The 22,279-nt window shown below is 47.0% G+C and overlaps 1 protein-coding gene across 3 annotated transcripts; it reads left to right on the top strand.

The window, feature by feature from the left end:
- The first annotated feature begins 380 nt into the window (after positions 1-380).
- LOC118510540 (ribosomal protein S6 kinase beta-2) lies at positions 381-22,060 on the top strand. 3 transcript variants are annotated; one of them, XM_036052497.1, is made up of 12 exons: positions 381-533; positions 1,510-2,317; positions 18,066-18,106; positions 18,223-18,349; positions 18,423-18,554; positions 18,638-18,771; positions 18,845-19,036; positions 19,139-19,229; positions 19,307-19,555; positions 19,636-19,743; positions 19,815-20,374; positions 20,456-22,060. In XM_036052497.1, coding segments are annotated over exons 2-12 (1,716 nt in total). In that variant the 5' UTR covers positions 381-533; positions 1,510-2,236; the 3' UTR covers positions 20,457-22,060. The 3 variants fall into 3 exon arrangements, with proteins under 3 accessions (XP_035908390.1, XP_035908392.1, XP_035908391.1); XM_036052499.1 differs by lacking the exon at positions 381-533 and adding an exon at positions 685-699; XM_036052498.1 differs by lacking the exon at positions 381-533 and adding an exon at positions 1,216-1,380.
- The last annotated feature ends 219 nt before the right edge of the window (positions 22,061-22,279 follow it).

The raw sequence follows: 22,279 nt of genomic DNA, 5'->3' as shown, positions 1-22,279 counted from the left end.
ACTGCAATAATGCACATTTCCTGTTAAAATTTGGCCAAGCGAAACACGAAGCTTCGTTCAGTGTGCGAGTTGGGCGGCTAGAATCCAGTCTCCTTCATCCACTCGCCATTTTGTTTTGAAGCTTGCCATAAGGGTACGGTGTTTTGCAGGGCAGTGTCCAATAAAACAGATCAAATACATTGCATGTACCGTTTTGATGCACAACAGCTGATTTATAGTGTAAGTTTCAAACAAAAATTTCCCAGAGAATACTCGTGCCATGGGTTTTAAGTAAAGAAAAGCAGTTTTTTCCGGCGCCGAAACAACGACAAGCGCAATCCCTTCTGTCATTCGTGTAGCTGTCAAACGGCACAGCACAAACCGGCCTTCCCTACCGATGCGATGCTGTGCCGAGCCTAGCCAAAGGCACGCACACACGGTGAAGAAGAAGTAAATTGTCTTTCAATGCGTGCAGACTGCGTTCGTGTTGCGCGTCATGTGAAAAACAACGAGAAAAAAGTGCGTGTCACGGGTGAAGCAGATTTTCCGCAAAAGTAAGGCTTCGTGCAAGTGAAGAGCAGGGTTCGCTTCATTTCATCGCCGTGCGTGGCAGTGCCGTTGTTGTGCGTGTGTGCAAAATTGTTCATCAAATAGCCCAACACACACGTGCGTCACCGTCGTCCGTCTGCATGGGAATACACATCTGCATCAGTGTTAGAAGTGGTTACCGTTCTTGGCCGTTTCTGACTAAAATCCTTTCTTTTGGGACAAAATTTAAGACAGAGTTCTGGTGCCTCAGTTGCGTGCGTGCGTGCGTGCGTGCGTGCGTGCGTGTCACCACCGTGCTCGCGTACCGTGTCGTCCTGTGACCCCCGTTCGAAGAGTGAAAGCATTCGAATCCAAGCAGTCAGTCCCGAGGCGCCATTATGACATTCCCTTCGCGAAGTTAGCAGCCAGGAAAGGATATAGCGGTTCGCTTTGGAAAGGAATTAAATGGCGATTTTTTTTCGTGGATAGCCCGCGGGTCGGACCGTCGCCAGCATTACCAAGCGTGGTGTAATTCTTGTTGCGCTGTTATGAACGGCGGCCCATACACCATAGAAGAAAGTGCGTCACATTGTTTCGCGAATTCCGTCTGCTGCGTACAATGCGTCGGTTGGTAGTGTGTGTTGTCTTGTTCCGCGACCGAGGGCTACATGCAACGACACGCAACAGAATAAGCCAGACTGCGTTGACTGGTTTCCAGATAAACACCTTCTTCCCAGACACACACATCCTGTTGGATTTTGTTGCCATCTCAGCAATTCTTAGCATGTGTGTGTGTGTTTGTTTGTTGTTTACATTGCGTGGAGAAGGGCTACCGTCGCCGCGTGTACTTTTGTGGTGAAATTGGATGTGAAGGTTTCAGCCTTTTTTTTCTCACAACAGGCTATTCCGTGTTGTGTTCTGCTTATTGCGCGTTCTTTTTGCGCTCTCTAGAAATGGCGCGTTTATTAAAGCGTTTGTTTCATTTCCCTCCCTATTTTACAGCTAAGTAATAGAAAACGGTGCAAAAATTAAATTAAAATTTACAGCAAAAGTTAACAGTGTGTGTGTGAGAAAGAAGTGTGATTGTGCTTTGAAGGAGCATAAGAAGAAGAAACCTACCTCATTTACAGTGCGTGGCAGGCAGCGCTTGCTTAGTTAGCAAGTGTGTGCGTAAATCTCAGTACGCTTTAAAGCTACCGTGCGTTTGTTTCGAAAATAGCACCACCACGCCGGAAGAGTGCTAACAACCAAGTTCAGTCAAAGCAATCTATGAAAAGATAGATAAACCGATCTTTTCAGTAAAATACGAAAAAGAAAATCCATTGGCAAAAAAGCAAGTGTTTGAAGCAAAATTAACGCAGTACATTGTGAGCGTGTGTGTGCGTGTGTGTAAGAGTAAAAGAAAAAGCTCGAAAAAAAGCGAGTGAAACCCCGTTCCCGTTCTACGTTCTAGAAAACCCAAACAAAACAAACCGCACTGCGGCGACGCGCCTTTTTCCCTCCAGAAAAGGAAGAGAAAGAAGCAGTAGAAGAAGCCGCGGAAGGATTCGTCCGTGCTTTGCTAGTAGTAGTGGTGGTTGTGCATGGTGGTAGTGTGTGAGAAAGCGCTCCTGTCCGCTTCCGGCACGCCGTGTTTCCTCAGCCACCGTCTTTCGCCAGCAGAAGCTCATCCTGTTTTGCACCTCACCAATACACCTATACGACGACCTATACAACGCGACGACACGATATGGCGGGTGTGTTCGATCTGGAGCTGCACGAGGAGGAAGACCTTCACGACTCGGATGACGACGTTATCGAGATCGAGGATGTAAGTAACTGTTGGCCCGATAGCCCGTAATGTCCTTGTCGTTTCGTCGTTTGGAATTTGCTTAAAAGCTCACTTGATGCGACGTTTGGGCGAGAAATCCTCGCTTACTTTGATCATGAAATAATGGTCAATGTCAGTGACATGACAGCGTTCCCTTACTTCTACTAATTACGAATTGAATAACTCAAAGAAAAAAGTGTTTATCACACTTATTGAGTGTAATGACACTCGGATCGGAAACTTCCAAATCGGGAGCAATGACCTCCTGTACACAGGGGTAGACGGCTTAACGATCAGCACGACCACGTCTTATTCTTTCCCTTTTATAACTGTCTGCTCATTCGTTGCGAAATGCTCCACTACTTCGAAACCACTTTTAAAAGTAATGATAAAATACGGTTTCGTACGGTAAAACTGGAATTGCAAAATTGAAATAGAAGGGGAATGTTTTTGCTTTACCTTACCCTCAATCCACAAGGGAGACATACGGTGTTGGGGTCAGCCGAGGTCAAGAACGAGGGCCTCCGCGACTCTGTAAGAGAAGAGTAGTGTGATACAAAACAGAGAAAACCCCAAACCACATCAACCCGGACCTTTTGAGAATGAAATTTGGAATGCTTCTTGAGAGCACACCACCACCCAACATTCCGCATCAATTTCCCCGGAATCCCGAAGCGTACTTCCCAGCTCGGTTGAATGTACTCCATTCTAGGGGGATCGCTTCTCCCCATTCGCAAAAAAACGCACTCAACCAGACAAGGTTAAGCAGCGAGAGAGAGAGAGAGAGAGAAAAGAGAAAAGGAGAGAGCGAAAGATCAGAAGAAAAGCCGAATGCCGAAAGATGTGTGCTCTGTAGACAACGTACGCATCCCCACCGACACACGCAGGACTCCGTACGCAGCCCGAACCCGAAGGAGAGCAAACGAATATGAATTGAACCGCTCACAACAACACCCCAAAGAAAAGTTCCTTGACACCTGACGCACGGTTTGTTGTTGTTGGCCTGACGTTCCCTGATGTTGGGAGCCGTGGCGCTTGGGCGGATACTTTTCGCCAGACTTATGAAGGTGGCCAGCCGGCCAAGCATTCGGGCGAATGAACGGTGAATGTGTTGTCTGTCCTCTGTTTTGACCGGCATTCGTGCTTTTGCACCGTGTTGCGCGGTTGTTGTTGTTGAGGTTAAGAGGGTAGCGTAAAAGGTCCCGGGTGTGTGCCGTCGTCGACCGGCTCGGTTCAGTGCAGCGCACTGCCTGCGTTTGGATTGGGTGTGGATTATTTGCCTTCCGGCAGAAGCATTTTACTTCTACTACATGAGACCAGCACAAACGCACGGAGGTTCGGTGCTTCAGTTACTTTACCTTCTGGACATCCTTTTTGGTGGACCTCTCCACCTCTTTCTCTCTCTTGGTTGTGTGTGTGTGTGCGGGGTAATCGCAATTTCGTAAAGTTCAATAACATCATCCCCGGGATCCAATCGAATCGACAGGTAGCAGCTGCTTGCTTGGGGTGTGCGTTTCATAAACTGGTTTTCGCCTCACGTGTTTCTTGGAATGCTTTTTTTTTGGTTTTTGTAAGAGAATTTTGCTCTTATTGCAATTATGTTTTTCGGACGCCTAAAGGTATGCAATTATCAAATTTATGCACTCTTTTAAAGTGTCTTCATGGCTGATAAGGTATTTTTGATGAAGAGATTTTAAAGTCGCTTCTGTTTTTACAAGATAAACCGCTGTCAATTCAGACATCGATTCAGTCATAATAATAATTGTGAGCTTTCATTACACATACTGTCAATGAGATTTTCCGGCTTGTTGAATTCCTCTTCAGCTTCATTCTCTGTCGATTGCAAACAGGAAACTAATTGCCAACGATATTGCTGTTAATGGTATTAAAATTGAATAAGCACAGCTACATTGATGGCTTCTGCGCGCTTTAAACCATTTTATTTTTCGTTTTAATTTCTTCCTCTAGGGAGTGAACTGTTTTTGTTCGTGCTTTCGCTTCAAAATGCCCAAGTCATTCAAGCCATTCGTCATCATTCATACCACCCAGGCCAGAGCTAAAAAAAGGGATAGCTAATAGCCTTTTGATTGATCCCGCTCGCCTCACGTCGTTCGCGTACACGCGCGTGTAAATCGTAGTATCCCGGGTCCGAAAGCTGCCAACGTGTGTGTACTACTACACTACACGAATGCACCGTACTCTGCTGCATCATACGCGCGCTCTCTCTCGCTCTCTCTCTGCATTTATCCATTCATACCATGTGACATCCTCTGGGGCTGCTGCTGCTGCTCTCCATAACACACTACTCGCGCGCGCAATAGTTTTTCATTGACGCGTCGTTTGCCCGTTTTTCCAATTAGCTCTCTTATCCCCTCGGTCGAGTGTGGTCGGTCGGGCTTTGGTGGGAAACGGTTGGCCATTAAACTCTCCGGCAGCACGGCAACAACAACAAACACAATGTTTAGCCGCCCGGCAAGACAAAAACCCTTGCGTCTTGACGTCACGGCAACGGTGAGGAGGGCGTGCGTTGCAAATGAGCCGCAGATAAACGGAATTTGCAAAAGCCCTTGCATTTGCGTCAGATGCAAGAAACAGAGGAAGAGCTCCATAAGCAGTAAAGGGATCAAAAACCTGCGTCGATCTGGAATGTATGTCCAACATGCCGCCGTGATTCATTCCGTTGTGGAAGCAGAAAAAAGGGCAAGAAATAGTCGAGAGAAAGAGCTGTCGGGAGTTTCCAGCGTTGGAAATTCGTACCAGGTGGAGAAGAATCACGGGAAAGCAGTTGGCGGAAAATAAAACACCCGTTGGTCAATTTGGTTCGATTCGATTGGCAATGTGGACCAGGACCGTGTGGATGTGAAGCAAAAGGAGTGGACTAGAGAGAGATAGAGAGAGAGAGAAAATGCTTCCACGGGATTCGTGTGGGTTGAAATTTTGCACGTGGTGTGTACTATGACCTCTCCCGGTGGCACGTTTTCGCCTTTGTATTTGTTCTTGTAGCATCGATCGGCTCGGGTCGGGTGACTCATCGACGTAAAGCGACATTGCTTTTTTGCACGTTGAATTATGCTGTGTTTTGTTATGGATTTGGAGAAAAAAAGATGATTACTCTTGTGTGTGTGTGTCATGAGCATTTTAGTTTTGCTTTTTGGTAGTTCGGAATATTAGTCATAAACTCTGATAAGCATTTGCAACTTCAAATTTAAACAAAGTCTTCACCAACTTAGAGAAGCATCTGATCTTCCCTGTGGCCCCCTCTCACATAAGAGACAAAGTGTGGTCCACATTCCTCTTTTCAGTAGTTCATTCTTCAAATGCCATCCTTTCCAAAAGTGCTTTCAACAAGCCATAAAAGATGAAACAAGCCCGTATGAAATGGAAGGTGGTCCAGAGGAGGCTTTCGGTTTTGTTTTAGCGTTCGGTGTGTTTGTGAGAAAAGGTGCGTGACATTATGGTGGTGATGGTGGTCGTCGTATGCAAATCAGGCGTGTGTGCTTGCGTACCTACCTTTCGAATCGCCATTCGGACCCGTTTTTCCTTGAGCTTGAACTTGTCTACGCTGCGGGTGTTTTTTTTTGCATTTTTTAGCTTGAGGCTTTACGGTGTTTTTGTTTAATTTTTATTTTTTTAACGAGAAAAAAGGATTAAAATTTACTCCGTTTAAAATTCTTGCGGAACGACTCAGTTTCTCAATATTTGTCCCACATCTCTCCCTCTCTGTCGAGCAAAAGCGGCCTCATTCTACATCACTCTGCTCAGCCAAAGGTGCGAAAAAATCAACAAGTTTGGCCCTATTTTAAAGCTCTCCCCGTGGTCTACTTTGTACGTTGGTTAGGTGGGGATTTGCGAAAAGCTCCATTTGTGCTTGCTGCTGCTGCTGCTGCCGCTGCTGTTTCGCATAGCTGCCTGCCGACGACGGCCCAGAGTGAATGAAGCAAGGAAGCTGTGGTGCAAAAAGTAACAGTAGTAACGGGACGGCCAATCATCATCATCATCGCGATCATTAAAGACTTTTGCATTTTTGCCCGTCAAGACATTGCGATGGGAAAAAGTCTCGGGAAAGGGAAGAGAGAGACAGAGGGTGGCTTACGCAAACGGCGGCATGTTGCTTGTAATCTGTATCGCTTGTGGGATGCTTAAGCGGAGGGGGTGGCGGGAGTTGGTGATTGGGAAGGATGGAGGAAGGATTGTTGCACTACGACGCATGAATGTCGGCTGAGAATGGAATTTGCAACTCGCCTACTTTCCCTTTAGTCGAGCAAAGTCCAAACGGGGCTTGAGGCTGTGGATGTTACTGTGTAGGGTATGTTTATTTGAAATAGTGTTAACGGTGTATCGATGGATTCGTTTTTGGGGGAGATGATAAAGGTCGAATTTGACTTAAAATTTGCTGACTGTTTATTGCTGATTAATTTATCTACTTTATGTTGTTATGCGATTTCTATCAACCTATTAAAAAAGCCGCTCACTTTTCCCTGTTCTGATCACATTAATCAAGCGATTTAATTTCCCATCAAACACGCGAATGCCTTCCGTATTCGTTTTCCCTTCTGCATACAGCCGGTGTATCGTGTTGCATACTCGCTGTGCGTGTGGCTGGCACAAGTAGTGTAGTAGGTGTCGAAACACCTTCTCCTCTCACATCCTCGGCTCTAAATTTATGCATCACAATACCTCTCCCGCCCACGCAAAGACTCTTCCCCGGCCGAAGAAAATGCGGCACACGATTGGGTGTATCGTTGGGATGTACTCTGCTGCCAGCCAACTGGGTGTTTTGGCAGACGACGACGGCGCGGTTGTGTGTGAAAAGGACTCTCGGATCTTCTGAAATTATAATAGAAGACGCGTGTGGCTGGCTGACTGGCTGGCGCCGTCTAGAGCGTGATTGTGGCTAAAAATACACACCCGGCCGAAAGCGAGTGAGAGGGAGGGTAGTACGTTTCGGTTACGTTTTTTTCCGTTCATACCGGAATACTTGAACCTTTCGTCTGAGGACAATGTTGGAGAAGATTTCCAAAGCCTCTTGGGCTCCCACACGTTCGGGGCCTTTATATTCCTATTATTTCGCTGTTCAGAAGTGCCAATGAGGTTGGCGAAGGAAATTCGAGTCACACGTTTTTCCTCCTACGAGATCTCCTTTAACTCATTCCGTTTAACTGCTAGACATTAGAGGCTCCCCCGTGATGTGTCGTGACGCTCCTGGGTGTCTCCTGCGGAACGGATCGTCCTACAGACTAAATATAGTTCCGGGTCTGTGTGTGTGTGTGTGTTTGGGGGGGATTTTTTGTCGCCGTTCGTTGTGATGCTTCCGTTTTCTGCTGCCAGTTTCTTTTTTTTTCCTGGGACCGGTAGAACTATTTTTAGAAAGTTTTACTTCATGCGAAAAGCTAGCGAGAGGGATCGAGAGATCGAGTGGTGCTCCCTGTGCTTTCCGGCATTTGGGGAAGTATTTAAGGAATTTCCATTTTCTTGGCCAGTTCGACGGTATCATATTTTTCCTGCTCTCGGCGCTGGTGGTTGCACTCGTGGTATGAAAGGATGCGTCATGTTGAGTTTCCTGTGCCTGGTGGTGAATCATGCGATTTCGTCAGAGATTTTCCCCAAATTCTGGCGGTTTTTGCGCTCATCTGCATATTGTGCATGAATAATTCAGGCATTTTCCAAGAATTGGGAGCCTAGGTTAAGGAGGGCCGATCTATGGAAAAAGCATTTAATACCGATTTCCCTTTACTTGAAATGAGTGCTCGGGTTTTTTTCCCGAATCAATAAACCCCCCAATATATGAGGAAAAACTCATGAAAAGAAATTAGACTTCCTGTAGCTGTGCAACATTGAGCTTCACCTTCCAACGACAGTCGAAGGTATATCAACTTGGTCGAGCGAGAGAGGTCTTCCTTGGGTGAAAACGCGAATAGCAATGGATGGTCTTTTTATCTAGCATCACCACCACCCAACATCCACTGATTACCAACCAGTGGATCGGCCCCAAACGGACCAATAGCGTTGAATCAATCCTCCATATCCTCCATGCCTCTGGCGGATGTCTAGTGGAGCCAACGAAAACGTCGCACCACACACAGCACCAAACATAACGGACAAAAAAAAAAAAAAAACTCACTCATAAAACTCATACCCCACCTAGAGAGAGACACACACACACATCCAATCTATCGTGCTCTGCGTGCAACTCGACCTCCCCACTAACTCCATCGCCACAAAATTGGATGGGGAGAGAAGGGAGAATAAGAAAAAGCGAAAAAATAGATACGACCAACTGCTGCTGCGGCCCCAAAAGTAGGTCAATGACGAATGGTTTGTTAGACGAAAAACCGGGCCAGCAGCATAATATAATGGAGGAGAAGGAAAACGGCCCACCGTCGCGAGAGGGACGGTCGCGTTTCGGTGTTCGTGTCCCGTGGTGGTGGTGGTGGTGTTGGATTGATTCATGGCCGATTATGCCACTACAGAAATAGTGTGCGAGAACACTGAGTTTAGAGTCGTGGTAAAAAGAGGAAGAAGCCCTCTCGAGAATTGTAAGCTATGTGTAAAATAACAGCAAAAAGTATGAAACTCCTAAAAAGACCTCTAACATCGTCTAATACTTTAGTAAAGCTCAGTGATTGCATACTTTTAGGCGTCTGTTAAAAAACACGAAAGCATCATAATTGCACGGCTTGAAGAGTTCTGAAGAATTAAGTGGAGTGGCATTAGTATTAGAGGATCGCCAATCTCTCTCCCCCCTCCGGAGGATGACATAACAATTCTGCCCTGGTCGGTTGTTGATGGACGGTTCACGTCCAAGTCCACGCAGCAAAACAGTGACTGAAACTCGTCAGAAAGTTCTCGTTTCCCTCTTACTACAGCACTGGCCGGTTTAACCGTGTTGTTGAAGTGCTTCCAATGCACCTTCCACGCATGGGTGTCCAACCGACAGCTCCCCAAGAAGTCACTCCCTGGTGGAATGTACAGGCCCGCCTGTGCGAGCGATAAGATATTGCGCTTATCTCACCACCACCACCAACCTCTCAACCGAATGGACTCGCGGGCAAGCGAAAGGGCAGCCACAGCTGGGTGGCGCTGGCCATTAGTTAGCCGGCAATGACTTGACTGAAGGGAGGAGGACTTGGGTGGATTGTGTAAAAAAAAGTGGTCCTATTAATGCGCGAGTCGCAACGAAGAAAAACCTGATTTCCGCCCGCCGATCAGGCCAACTGCAGCTGACTGGCAGAATGGCTGGCGGAACACACATACAGCGTTGCCGTTGAATAATCAATCAGGCATATTTATTAAGCCTCCGGCTTATTGAGGAGTCGATCCACCAGCCAGGTTGCGGTTGGTACGGATTTGATTGGATCAAGTGTTGATGGCGGCGTTCGTCGGGAAAAGCGTTTTCACTTGCCCCAAACGGCTAAATATACGCCGATACCACCGACCGCGGTGTGTGTCGTCCGTTGCACAAGAAAAACCGAAAGTCCCGCTCTCGGTCTCGGTGCGTTTCTTCGGTCGGTCGGTCCGTGCCGCCGGGTCGGGGAATGTGTATCAGTAGGTCAGCACAGCATAGAGCGCACGTTGCTGGCCCCGTTGCCCGCCCGAGGCCAGTTGTGACACAGTTTCCGATGATTCGCATTCCTCAAATAACTGTTTACAGCTGTCGAGCGAGGATGGAATCTCCCGCTGTCCCGTGTCCCGTTGATGTGCCTCTTGCTTCTGTGCGTTTGTTGTAAAAATGCAATGAAATACATCGGAATAATTATGTTTTCGAGTCACTCCGAACCGATGCGAATGGACAATTGCACATTGTATTTAGCGATAAACAAACCCGGCGAGGCGTTTGCTTTCGCTGCACTTACCGCTCATTTCGGTGTAAATATTTGTAGCGCCGATCGATAGACACCGGGACCAATAGTGCTGTGTGCGTGTGCAGTTTACATCGTAATTCCAGCTTACACGTGTTTAATTTTCACTGCACTGACGCAAATGCGACACTCAAAGAACGGCTCTGTCCATAGCAATTCTCCAAGCTTGCCTCTTTGCCCTGCGTCACTCGTTCGGCACGTGTTGCAGTGGTAAAAGTGCAGCTTGCCATTTCCTCGATGCATTTATGGCACAATAAAGCAAGGAGAGAAAGAGCAAGAGACAGGGAAAAAGTAAATAAAATGTTGGAGAAAGTAAATGCGCCATTCAGAGAAAAATAGGCTTTAAATCAATAGCCTTTTTGCTGCTTGCTTGCTTGGTGGTTCTGTTCTGTTCAAAGTGTGTTAATCCTTACCGGATTGTCAAATGGGAAAACCACTTCAAAAGCTTGAAATGGCGTTAAAGAAATTGTATAAATCCAACTTCATCCAGCTTATGCTCATCGTCGTTTCATAATTTACGCTCCGTTGCATTTCTGGCCGCGTTGGTTGTCGCGTTGGCGTAATCATAAAAGAATCCCTTCCATTAATCATTGTTGCATTTCATGTTGTGCTGTAGGTTTCGTTCGTTCGTTCGTTCGTTAGATGCGCCGTTGCATGACACTGCTGCAAACCACTCGATGCAGGCTCGAGATTGCACGTTTTGTCACGATCACAGAAATAAGGGTTTTACATGTTGGCTGCTCGCAACCAGCCAGCCAGCCAGCCAGCGTAGCGCTTCTCGAACCCAACCCAATGTTTCGTGCGTGGGAGTTGCTGCTGTTTTGCTTCACTTTCTCTCACCAGCGCCGCGGCAATATCGGCTGGCGAGCGTGGAAAACCACACCAAAAAATAAACACCCACAGACAGACACATGCAGATCGCGATGTCGTCATGAAGCGTGTGTAAAACCCTTCCCATTGAAGACACACAGCAACTGAGAATGAGGTCACCGGTGGCATGCAAGAGATGGGAAATGGATAGACCCACGACAACGGCACACAAACACACACACACGCAAGCATAAATCGATAGTATACGAGGTCGTCGGAACGCGGGGTGGTTCGCGCGAGGGACTCGAGGGAAATCTCGCTTACGTCATCACTTCTTGCGCGCGTGACCTTCTCGCCTTCTCTCCGCCATGGTCTGCTTCTGGTGGTGCTCTTCCCTCTGCATCTACCAGCGAAGTGAGCGAACACGAGCACTGTTCACTCTACTGGTGCACTCTGTTGGTGCATCATAACTAACGCTCTCACGCAGTCCGTCCGGTACCGCCGTATAATGAATGGAATAAGGCGAGCATGGATAGCGGCGCGTGAATAATGCCGCGACCGATTGTACTCGAAGCAAAACAACAACAAAAGCCGTGAGTGTGTGTGTGTGTTCGAGCGGGTGCAATTGCAAGTTTGTGCCTGCACACGCATCTACTTCATGCACGAGCGGCGTGAAGATGATAAGCGGAAATGGGTTACCGGCCACTGTGGGAAGTAGGTGGAGGAGGGCGCACTATACGCGAGGAAGCAAATAAACAAACAAACCGAGTTCGATCGTATTGGGTGGTGAAGGGTGGGCTTCCTTCTTCTTCCACCACACCATCACCACCCCGCCCAGGCACACTAATGCGCGTGTGATCATAAACATAAATATAAAAGCCCACGCAAGGAAGAGCAGTCGCCTGTTCGTCGTAACAGGTTGGCGCGGATGTACTCTCGAACTCTCGAACACGTCGTGTGCAGCAGGCCAGGACAAGGAGATGGGTAGGGGGACGACAATGGGTTTGGCGCGCACACAAATCGTTGCAAATTTAATTACAAACCGTTGTATAGCGCTAGTACGATTTTATTACTACGCCATAACAGTATGACAGATGAGTAGTGTGGGACATTAGGAGGATAGAATAGTTGTAGCAGGCAGTAGGGACACATTGTTATTGATAGCTTGATGCAGCCATTGTTGCCACTGTTATATTGAGTGCATTAATTTGCTTTAAATTGAGTTAGTGTGTGGGAGGGTATGGATGGATGATGATGAGATTGTTATCATTAATGATAATTTTGGTTGTTACCTTATCCATATTTACAATGCTTTAAATTGGTCTCTTAACGTCCTCCTTGCTAGGGGTGGTTCGGTGGTCGAAGTGGTTGCGGCGCCAGTCTCCACTCGGCAGGATGGAGGCGATATGGGTATCGAATCTCGTCTAAACGAAGCCTTAAAATGGTGGAAGGCAAACGAATTCTTGAAGTTGATAGAGAGCCTCCAAATAAAAGCTCTCCATCTAAAATAGTAAAGAGACTAAAAAAAGCACATCATCTTATATTGTAAAACCCTCTAATCTTCTGCTATATCTCTCTAAACCACCTGCGTACAAACTCAATTGAATATATTTCTCAATAAAAAGGTGATAATTGTACCAGCTTACAACAAACACGCTATTGCCTACTAGCACACCCCAACCCCAAATGAGATACGCAAGAATCAATATCGTAAAAGCTCGATGAGCAATTTTATGGTGGCTGTTGTAACACACCCGAGTGAGGAGAGGTGTTATGGGAAAGAGAAGAGGGTTGTTGTTGTTGATGCGTTCGCCTCTTTTTTGTATTCTTTTATTTTATTACATTTTCCTTTATTACACTTGGCGCGCGTGTGAATACAATCGATTTTTCAGCGTCAAACGGCACGGGGGTGGTCGATAAGTTTTTATTACTATTTAACTACTCCAATTACTCAAGGCCCCCCCTCCCCAGCTCTGTGCCGCAGGAATTATTTTGTATAAGAGCACGTTACAGTTTAGCGTGCTTCAGATTTTTTTATTACAAATTGTGTTGTCACAAATTTACACAAACTCCTCCTGATGGTGAAAACCAACCGCAAAAAGTAGAACGATAAACAGCTAAATATTAGTACACGTGTACCCGTCACTCGCTCGCTCTCTCTCTCTCTCCCTGTGCGTCTCCCAAGGACAATCTGTACAGCTACAGTGTGACCCCGGAGACTCGGAGCCGGCACTGTCAACATTATATAGAAATGATAGGCGCCAGGCGGAACCACGAAAAAACCGCACGTTTCACTGTGTGCAGTGATGATTAGCGCATGTCTCGCGAACCGTACTCGCCGGCCACCGTTTTTGAACGATAACAGGAAACCGAGCTGGCAGTGTATGTTGACTGAAAATAAAGGAAAATAAGGAAAGATGGGGCGGGGCAGGGCCTTGCCATATAACTGCCGGGCGGCAACATTCGAGTTGGCGAGTTCTGTGTTTTGTCCGAGGAGTTGGCGTTGCACACCGTTGAGTGTTGGAATTTAGAAATCCTTCCACAATGCTTGAAATGTTGTATCCTCTCTTGGGAAAAGTGTCGCGCATGTGCGTTTGAAAGATTGGGGCCAGCGTTGGGAAATTGATTTCTTATGGTTGTGGTTATAGAAAAAAAAGCGCCTTCTACTACACACTACTACAGGAAACAGCTACAACTCCTCATGGTAATGGTAGTAGTAATAATAGTGGTGTTAGTGTTACTCTCTACACTGCCCGCATTACTACGTGTTGTGACTACGTAGTGAGAAAAATGAGTTTTTTTCGTAGAGGGATTTATGTCTAGAACTTTGGGGGAGAGCTTTGGGATAGTCGATTGCAGGAACTGAAGGTACTGGAGGTAGTTTCGTCTCGTAAAAGGTTCGATGCAAACAAGATTTGATCCCGGGATGTGTTGGTCCATAAGTGATGCACTTACCTGCTACACTATTGGTGTCATCTCCGGTGTTGATGGCTAGGAGCCTATTAGAAGTAGCCAAGTGTAGATTAAATCTAGCCCAGCCCTCGAATCTCCGTGTTGGTTTGTAATCCTCTACACTGTCATTAACTTTCTGAAAGACTCTTATCTTGTTATGTGATAAACACATCTTGCTCCTCAGCTAGCAATCGTAACTATTACTCAGCGGGACATATTAGCGATAAAGTACTTCCCGATGAATCACATCCCGGATCACACTGAAAACACAGCTTAATGCGTTAATTACCACCGCCGGGCTGAAGACAGCAGACCCAATAAAATACATTGAATATTATTCGTACAATGCAGCCAGGCGAAACCAAAAACTGCCCTCGCCGAATAAATTTATTGGTGTCCGATTCCGATGCTCCCAATGGTCTTCTTTTACTTCTTCTTCACTTGCCACCGCCGCCCATGTGCAAAGGCACACTCAAACACACAATCAAATCCCTTCAATGTCGGGTGGTCGGTGGTGGTGGTGGTGGTTTGCAAGAAAATGCCCCAAGAAGCTGCTGCTCGTCATTCGATTAGAAAACGGAAGGTCTTTTGGTTGTTGCTGTTTGGTTGTGTGCCTTCTGGTTTGTGCAGCCCGCAACACAACCACCTGCTCCGCTTCCTGAACAGTCTGCCAGCCAGTCGGCAGCCCCCCCCCCCCCCCAACGGTCAGTAAAAAGGCAGCCAACTGCGACGACGAAGACGCACAGGCGAACGAAAAAGACGTTCATCGAACGATAACGAACCGCACAGGCCGGTCGGACTTGTACGAGCGCCCGCGAGTTCAAGGTAGCGCACAAGTGGAATATTTTGACGCAGCCAAAAATTTATCGCCCCCCCTTTGCAACCCCACCCAGCGCCACCCCGCGCGGCCCCCTTTGTTTTTGTTAGCAATTCAAGACGCGTGGATGTGTGTGTGTCTTCGTCTGTGTGTGAACTTACGCCGGTATGTTCCGCAGCAGCAGCAACACGGGATACAATCCGTTGCAAAAAGTCCGTTGCTCTCTTGCCAGGAAGTGAACGAAATAAGACCGAAAGCACGCACATACGCACGGACGCCCCACGAGGGAAGCGTGACACAAGCCGTGAAGCCGTCGCACCGCTACATTTCTAAAATTGTCTCCGTGCAAGAAAAAGTGACGAAATTAAGATCACTGCTCCGCCGAAGACATTGGCGTCCCGTCTGCTTCCACCGTGGATATGTCCTTGCCCTGGTTGAACGTTGGGGTGGAAGCGTTAATTTTCGCTCGAGTTAGCAGACATTAGCAAACACACACACGCACACAGAGAGCACCCCGGAAGTAATCGAGTTTGGAACGAGAAACGGGTTGTGTTGTCTGAGACGCTGCTCCAAAACAAGACTTGAATATTGTGGACGATAGGAGAATAAAGAATTTATTTTATTTCCTTTTCTCAAACTTAGGCATACAGAGTTGTACGGATAGAATCCAACCACATATCGTTAGTTCTTGTTGAAGGAGATACTGCGCTAACAACAAAAAAAGACAATATTAATCAATAATACGTCCTCCTCCAGCAAGCTCCAATATTTAGGCCTTGAAAGGGCCTCAGCGCACGATAAGACACACACATAGATCGTGATTCCCTTATTTTTTGTTTGTGATCGTGTTTTGATTCAATATTGCTTCGCTCATCCTCCAGGCCGCAAGCACACTGCAACTATAAGGGCACAGAGCAGTAGTGGGCCTCCGGTGTGTTACTGTCAGCTCATCGGCGGCGTTCCCCCGTCCGTGTACAACGATTTGCCGTATGTGATAGTCGTCGCGTTGTATCCCGCAGGAATGAGCAAATGAGTGTTGGTGGAAAAGGGGTGTCCGCACACTTCTGCGGGTCCCGGGGGGGGGGGGGGGGAGGTGTATGTGTGCACGGTTTCGGAAGTAATGTCAATAACCTTACAAGGTTTTTCTCTAGACGGGGGCCAAGATGTGGGGGTGTCGGTGGGGTGCGCTGGGTTGGGTGTGTGAGTGTGTGGCAGAACTCTGCCGCGTGTTGAGAGCTTCGTCATACACGTGTTAGTCTCGTCTCGTCGATGACAGTTTAGTTTGGGGCCTTTTGGTAGTAGAGAACAATGGCAATGGCATGAAGGGACTAAAAATTGCACTAAATTTTTTAACTCCAAAACATGTAAATAAAAGTCCCCGTCAGCGGGGGAGGGAGAGGAGTTCTTCAGCGAGATCGATAAAATGATGTTCAAACAGTTGGTCAGTTTGTTAAACTGAAGTGGTAACGACACTTCAATTAATTGAAGTTCCCGTGCGTTCAGGAGTGTGTCCCTTTGCTGCGCTGGCCCGCACCCTAAACACTGGCTTCTGATTGCAAAAGTTTGATGGACACTTAACCACGGACGAAGTGTGATTAGATAATTTCAGGGTCAAAACATTGGGCAGCGCGCGGCGGGCCCAGTGAGTTGCTTGCTGGATGCGCCTATTTTGCGCATCACCTCACGTCCGTTTTGCTCTCTGGCGCGCGCTGTGAAGACGACGTCAATTGGAATTGGGCGGCTTTTTTTTTTTGCTTCGTACGATTTGAGTTCCGAATTTCCAAACAAAACCAGCAGAAGGGACAAGGAGGGAGCAGGCAGACCGCGCGTCATCATCATCCATCAGCATAACTATCTCTCTGGCGTTTGATTGATAATTTGGTTGTGTTTGTGTTTGGTATTAGCACCCTAGCAGAGCTCGATCGATACGGGCCCGATCTCAATAGGGTGGAGAGATGAAGAACGTTTTTGGATCACTCGAAGATCTGCTTTGTGGTCGAAAATGTTAATATTTTCTTGAGAACTGCGAGGAGGGAGGGCTTCGGTACATCAGATTCGTGAAGAGTGACCTCGGCTCGCGATTCGTTGAGATGGTTGGATGATAATGAAACGATTTCAAAGCGGACAGGAGGACTGTGGCAGACAGTAGGAAAGGTTTATGTTTTCACTTTGCGGTCATCATCATCCGGCACAATCGTAGTGAGTTGGTTATATTTCCTCATAGGTGATAAAGAGGAGTCAGTGTCATGTACTCGTGCAATGCACACACACACACTTGGCTCAAAACATTACAGCTGTAGACTAGAGTCCGTGCTGAGCTGTTGCTTGACTTGACCTTGCTGCTGATAATCGTAGCCGGCAAGGGAAAGAAGGTGCGCACAGATGAGAATGCTCAGCGTCGTGTTATGGCGAATTGAGCGCTGGTTGGCGCCATTTGTAAATTGCTAGATTTTTTGTTTGAAAATTGATAAAATACTCATACTGAAGAAACCCGCCTGAAGCTATGCAATTCGCATGAAAAAATACTCTTTTTTGTATTTTTTTGCTCCTCTTGTTTCACTTGTATGGTCTAATTCTAACTACCATTAGAACAAGCGCTTAAAGGGAAACGCATCCGGACTGTCCTTCAAAACCGATCGTACAACTCAGTATCACATCAGAACAAGGGGCGTGTGTCTGTGACACATACCACACAGGGAGTCTAGGGAGAAGCAGCGATGAAATAAAAACCCGGAAAATCGAGAAATAAGGGCGTCCGCCGCACGTTTGTTGAAGGAATCGCGCCCGTTGTCTGGAGTCTGTGGAGGTCAATGTACTGCGCACAGTACAACTGCTGCATCTGTTGTGTGTGGCATCCGGTGGTGTCCGTGATGCTGAGGAGGAGGGATACAGTTTCCGGGTTGATTTTTCCCCTCTTCACAGGGAAAATGCATTCGTGTGCACATGGACCGGGAAAAAAAGCCTCTGCTCACGCTGGTCGATGACCGTCGTGCGTCTATCTATAGCATATGCGGATTTTCTTTCTGGAGGGATTGGAATATAATTCTGTTTTCTTCTTTTGATTGTGATATATTTTGTTAAACGAGTCTAAAATATTCTCCGCGGAACGCTTGTTTCCCACGTCTCGAAAGACACATAATGATATCCACTCACGGTTGCTTTCGCGAGTCTTTCCTCTGCAATTTTCCCTCGTGTTTTCCACCGAAGAAACGATAAAAGACAGGAAAATCAATCACAATAATCATAATAATGGAACCGAATGCTAATGGAATACTTTACTCACACTTGCTCTTTCTTCTCGTTCCCTCAGGTCGACCTCGAACCCGAACTTCACATCAACACAAATCTAGAGTAAGTATGCGCTATGCAGACACACATTACATAAAGTGGCTCGTAAGGAAGAAGCATACTAACGTTCGGCTTTTTTTTCCTTTTTGTGTTTGTTTTTTTTCCATCAACTTCCACAGTACCGAAGGATCTGAAACGATACCACTGTCGGAGGATATTGTAAATCCCGGACGAATCAAGCTAGGACCGCAGGATTTCGAGCTAAAGAAAGTATTAGGAAAGGGCGGATACGGTAAAGTCTTCCAAGTAAGTATGCTCAACACCTTCATTGAGTGTTCGTGCTTGTGGCAAGAGTGTGCTAATGCTCGTTTCGTTTTAGGTCAGAAAAACCACTGGTGCTGATGCAAACTCGTACTTCGCGATGAAGGTGTTAAAGAAAGCGTCGATAGTTAGAAATCAAAAAGACACAGCCCACACACGCGCCGAGCGAAATATTTTAGAAGCAGTTAGGGTAAGGACCCACCCGGCCGGTGGAAGGAAAATGGTAGAATAGCGCCTTAATATAAGACGGATTTTTTGCTTATCCGATTCTAGCATCCCTTCATAGTAGAGCTAGTGTACGCCTTCCAGACCGGTGGCAAGTTGTATTTAATCCTAGAATACTTGAGCGGTGGCGAGCTGTTTATGCATTTAGAGCGTGAGGGTATATTCTTGGAGGACACGGCATGGTACGTATCGACGGACGATATCGCCGAAAGAGAGCGAAACTGCATGCTAAACCAACATCCGCCACCGTTGCAGCTTTTACCTGTGTGAAATTATTCTGGCCCTGGAGCACCTGCACAATCTTGGCATCATCTACCGGGATCTGAAGCCGGAAAATGTGCTGCTCGATGCGAAAGGGCACGTGAAGCTAACCGACTTTGGTCTGTGCAAGGAACACATCCAGGAGGGCATTGTAACGCACACGTTCTGCGGTACGATCGAGTACATGTGAGTGGACTTCTTTCATTCTCAATCGTGTCCTTTACTGTTGCTGCTTGCAATGCTTAAGCAGAATGTTAATGTATGTTTGCTGTCGTTTTCGCTCACCAGGGCCCCGGAAATTTTAACACGCAGCGGACACGGTAAAGCCGTCGATTGGTGGTCACTCGGTGCCCTCATGTACGATATGTTGACGGGAACGGTAAGCGTAAAGCACAAGCACCCCCAAGTGTGTTGTAAAGTGTACTGAAGCAATGTATATGCGCCCCCATTTGACAGCCACCATTCTGTGCGGACAATCGAAAGAAAACGGTCGATGCGATTCTGAAGGACAAGCTCAACATCCCGGGCTATCTGACGCCGGATTCGCGCGATCTGATCCGCCGGTTGATGAAGCGCCAGGTATCGCAGCGTCTGGGCAGTGGACCGACCGACGGACAGGCGGTTCGGGCACATCCCTTCTTTAAGAACGTTAACTGGGACGACGTGGTGAAGAGACGGCTTGATCCACCAATTAAACCCGTGCTGGTAAGTGTTTCGCCTTTTGGACGACGAACTGATTTGTTGTCGGTGTGTGATTATCGTACTCTCCCACCCTCCCTTTGCAGGTCAGCGAAGATGATGTGTCACAGTTTGATACCAAGTTCACGAAAGAGATTCCTGTCGATTCGCCCGACGAAACAACGCTGAGTGAGAGTGTCAATCTAATCTTCCAGGTGAGTGCAACCGTTGTGACGCCCCGAAGTATGCAATTCGCTTGACACTTGTTCTCGCTGCTCCACCGCAGGGTTTCACGTACGTCGCTCCTTCTGTGCTGGAGGAGATGCAGACGCGAGTTACAATACCCCGATCGCCCCGTCGGATGCCGCGTCACCACCACCACATGCACCATCTGCAACACCACCAGCAAAATCACCATCACGGCAGCGGTGGCAGCAGCGGAGCCCAAGGTCCGGGCACCAGTCGAATGATGGGACCGGGTGGTGGAGGCGCCGGTGGTCAAGCGATGGAGAATGGCGCTTGGAAGATGGCACCGCACCATCTGCACCATCCGCACCAACATCCGCACCAGCATCAGCAGCGAGTCAATCAGATGGTCCCGCCGAACCAGCAACAGCCGATCGGCCAACCAGCTCAACCGGGCCACAATCAGCCGCAGCAACCGGGGCAGGCCGGTGTGAGTGGTGCTGCCGGAGGGGGTGGTCCGGCCGCGGGCAGCAGACCGTTCAACGCCGCGTCAATCTCCCGCCTCGCCTCCCGAACGCCTCCCCATCTGCAGCAGTTTGCGCCGCGACCCTCGCCACAGGACGAAATGATGGATGTGTATCCGGAAATGTCCATCTCTTAGTAAGTGTGTAGGCACGGTGCGTCCCAAGAGCGGCTTGTTTGTAATGAATTTGTTTCGCCTTTTTGTCCATTTCTCTGCAGGCCAACACTGGAAGATTATAGCAGTTATAGAAAATTTGTCACCTAAAGATGATGTGCAGCGCAGGCAGTGTTCTTTTGTGTGACACACCATTGATGATGATGATGATGATGAGCTGTACAGTGCTGCAGCATTATTACGCCCATCCCCTCAAACTAATTAGCCTCTCCACACCCTACCCATACCCGTAGTCTAGCGTAACCAATAGGAAAAGGTAAAACAATCGGGAAGGAAGTGAGTGAGTGAGTGCACAACAAACGTGTTGCAAAAAAGAGAGTGCAACAAACCAAGGAAGCAAAACTAGAATAACGAATTTTCCTCTCATATACATATATTTTTACTTTTGTAGCGCAATTGATGAAAGCTGCTTTCGTTTTTGCTCATGAAGGTTTAGACAAATTTTGGTTTTCTTGCTCTTAGAATGAACATTTTGTACCCGATTTCGGTTGGTGATTGAGCCGTTAGTGGCCCGTCGTTACCAAAATTTAGCTTTTCCTTTTTAGATGGTTCGACTCAGGCAGATAGGGCATCGGTGTTCTCGTAGCCCCAGCGTAGAGAAACAGTAGCAGGAAGCGTAAACGAGAGCCAATTGGTGCAGAACGGCATGTGGGACATTGTGAATTAGAGTCCTTCCTTTAGAGTACGCGCTCGTTCGCCAGCTTTCGTCTGCTGTTAGCGATCCAGTTATCGGGATGATGTATTTAGAGATGATTTTTGATGGGTTTTTTTTTATATACATATATGCGAAAGCTTTTATATTATTATGTATCCATCCTTTCCCTCACTTTTATGCTTTTCGAACACCGAACAGTTCGGCAGATATTACTGATAAAAAACAAACAAACAAAAGGTTACTAAAAAATTGCTTGACAAACTTGATGCTAGCAGAGCCGCGCGCTTGGTGGAAAATTATCGATTTCATTGCCGTACGCAACGGGGCTCTTCCGGGTGTGTGGCACTGTTGGGAGGATTTGTTTTTTTGTACGGGAAAATTGTAACAAAATCGTTTAGAAATTTTTGTATTATAAAGTGTTTGCCTGTGCGGCAAACGCGAGAGAGAGACAGACCACCAGAGAATGTCCTTCCGGTTGTTGGCAGAAAATTGCGGAAAATTGTGTCGGTGTCGGTGGTACACACAAACAAGAGGGAGGCAATTTTACTACACTCGCAAATATTAGCTAGCTACAAAGAAATGCATATGACGAGAGGGGTTGCATTTTCCACCATAAGAAAAATGAAAAGCTGGAAGGTAGAAAGCGCCACTTTAACACCCCTCCCCCCCCCTCCACAAAAGGACTATTTACACAACTAAAACCTCTATACGAACGATCGCGTTGAAACTCCAAAATGATGGTGCGTATAAAACAATGAAGACACAAGATGGAAATTATTACGTTACCTTCGTTCCCCCCCTCCCTGGTAGAAGAAGCAGAAGAAGATAATGTGCGACTTTTTGATTAAAATTAACAGAAGCAAAAAGGTGAAACAAACACGCTATGTTCCTTTGTGTTGTTGCAGATGTTTCCTGTGTTGTTTTCTAAAGCAAGCAAGCAAAAAGAAAAAAACGAAAAGCAAGCCGGAAAACGGCAAGAGCAAAAACAAAGAAACACGTACACTGCCCCAAGGTGTAATAATACAAACAGGTGGGCTTTACAGCTATAAGCCAAGAAACGAGAAAAAACAACAAACTAGTAAAAAAAACACACACACACAAAGAAAACCAAAAAACCAAAACCGTAAACGAAAACTACCATTTGCAATAGTCTGAATTTAGCGAAAGGAAAAGGGAAAAAAGAAAACAAAACCACAAAAGAGGAAGCGTATAT

This window comes from Anopheles stephensi, chromosome 3 (assembly GCF_013141755.1).
Source record: "Anopheles stephensi strain Indian chromosome 3, UCI_ANSTEP_V1.0, whole genome shotgun sequence".
Lineage (NCBI taxonomy): Eukaryota > Metazoa > Arthropoda > Insecta > Diptera > Culicidae > Anopheles > Anopheles stephensi.
Note: the sequence above shows the minus strand (reverse complement) of the source record. Positions and strands in the feature narration are given on the sequence as shown.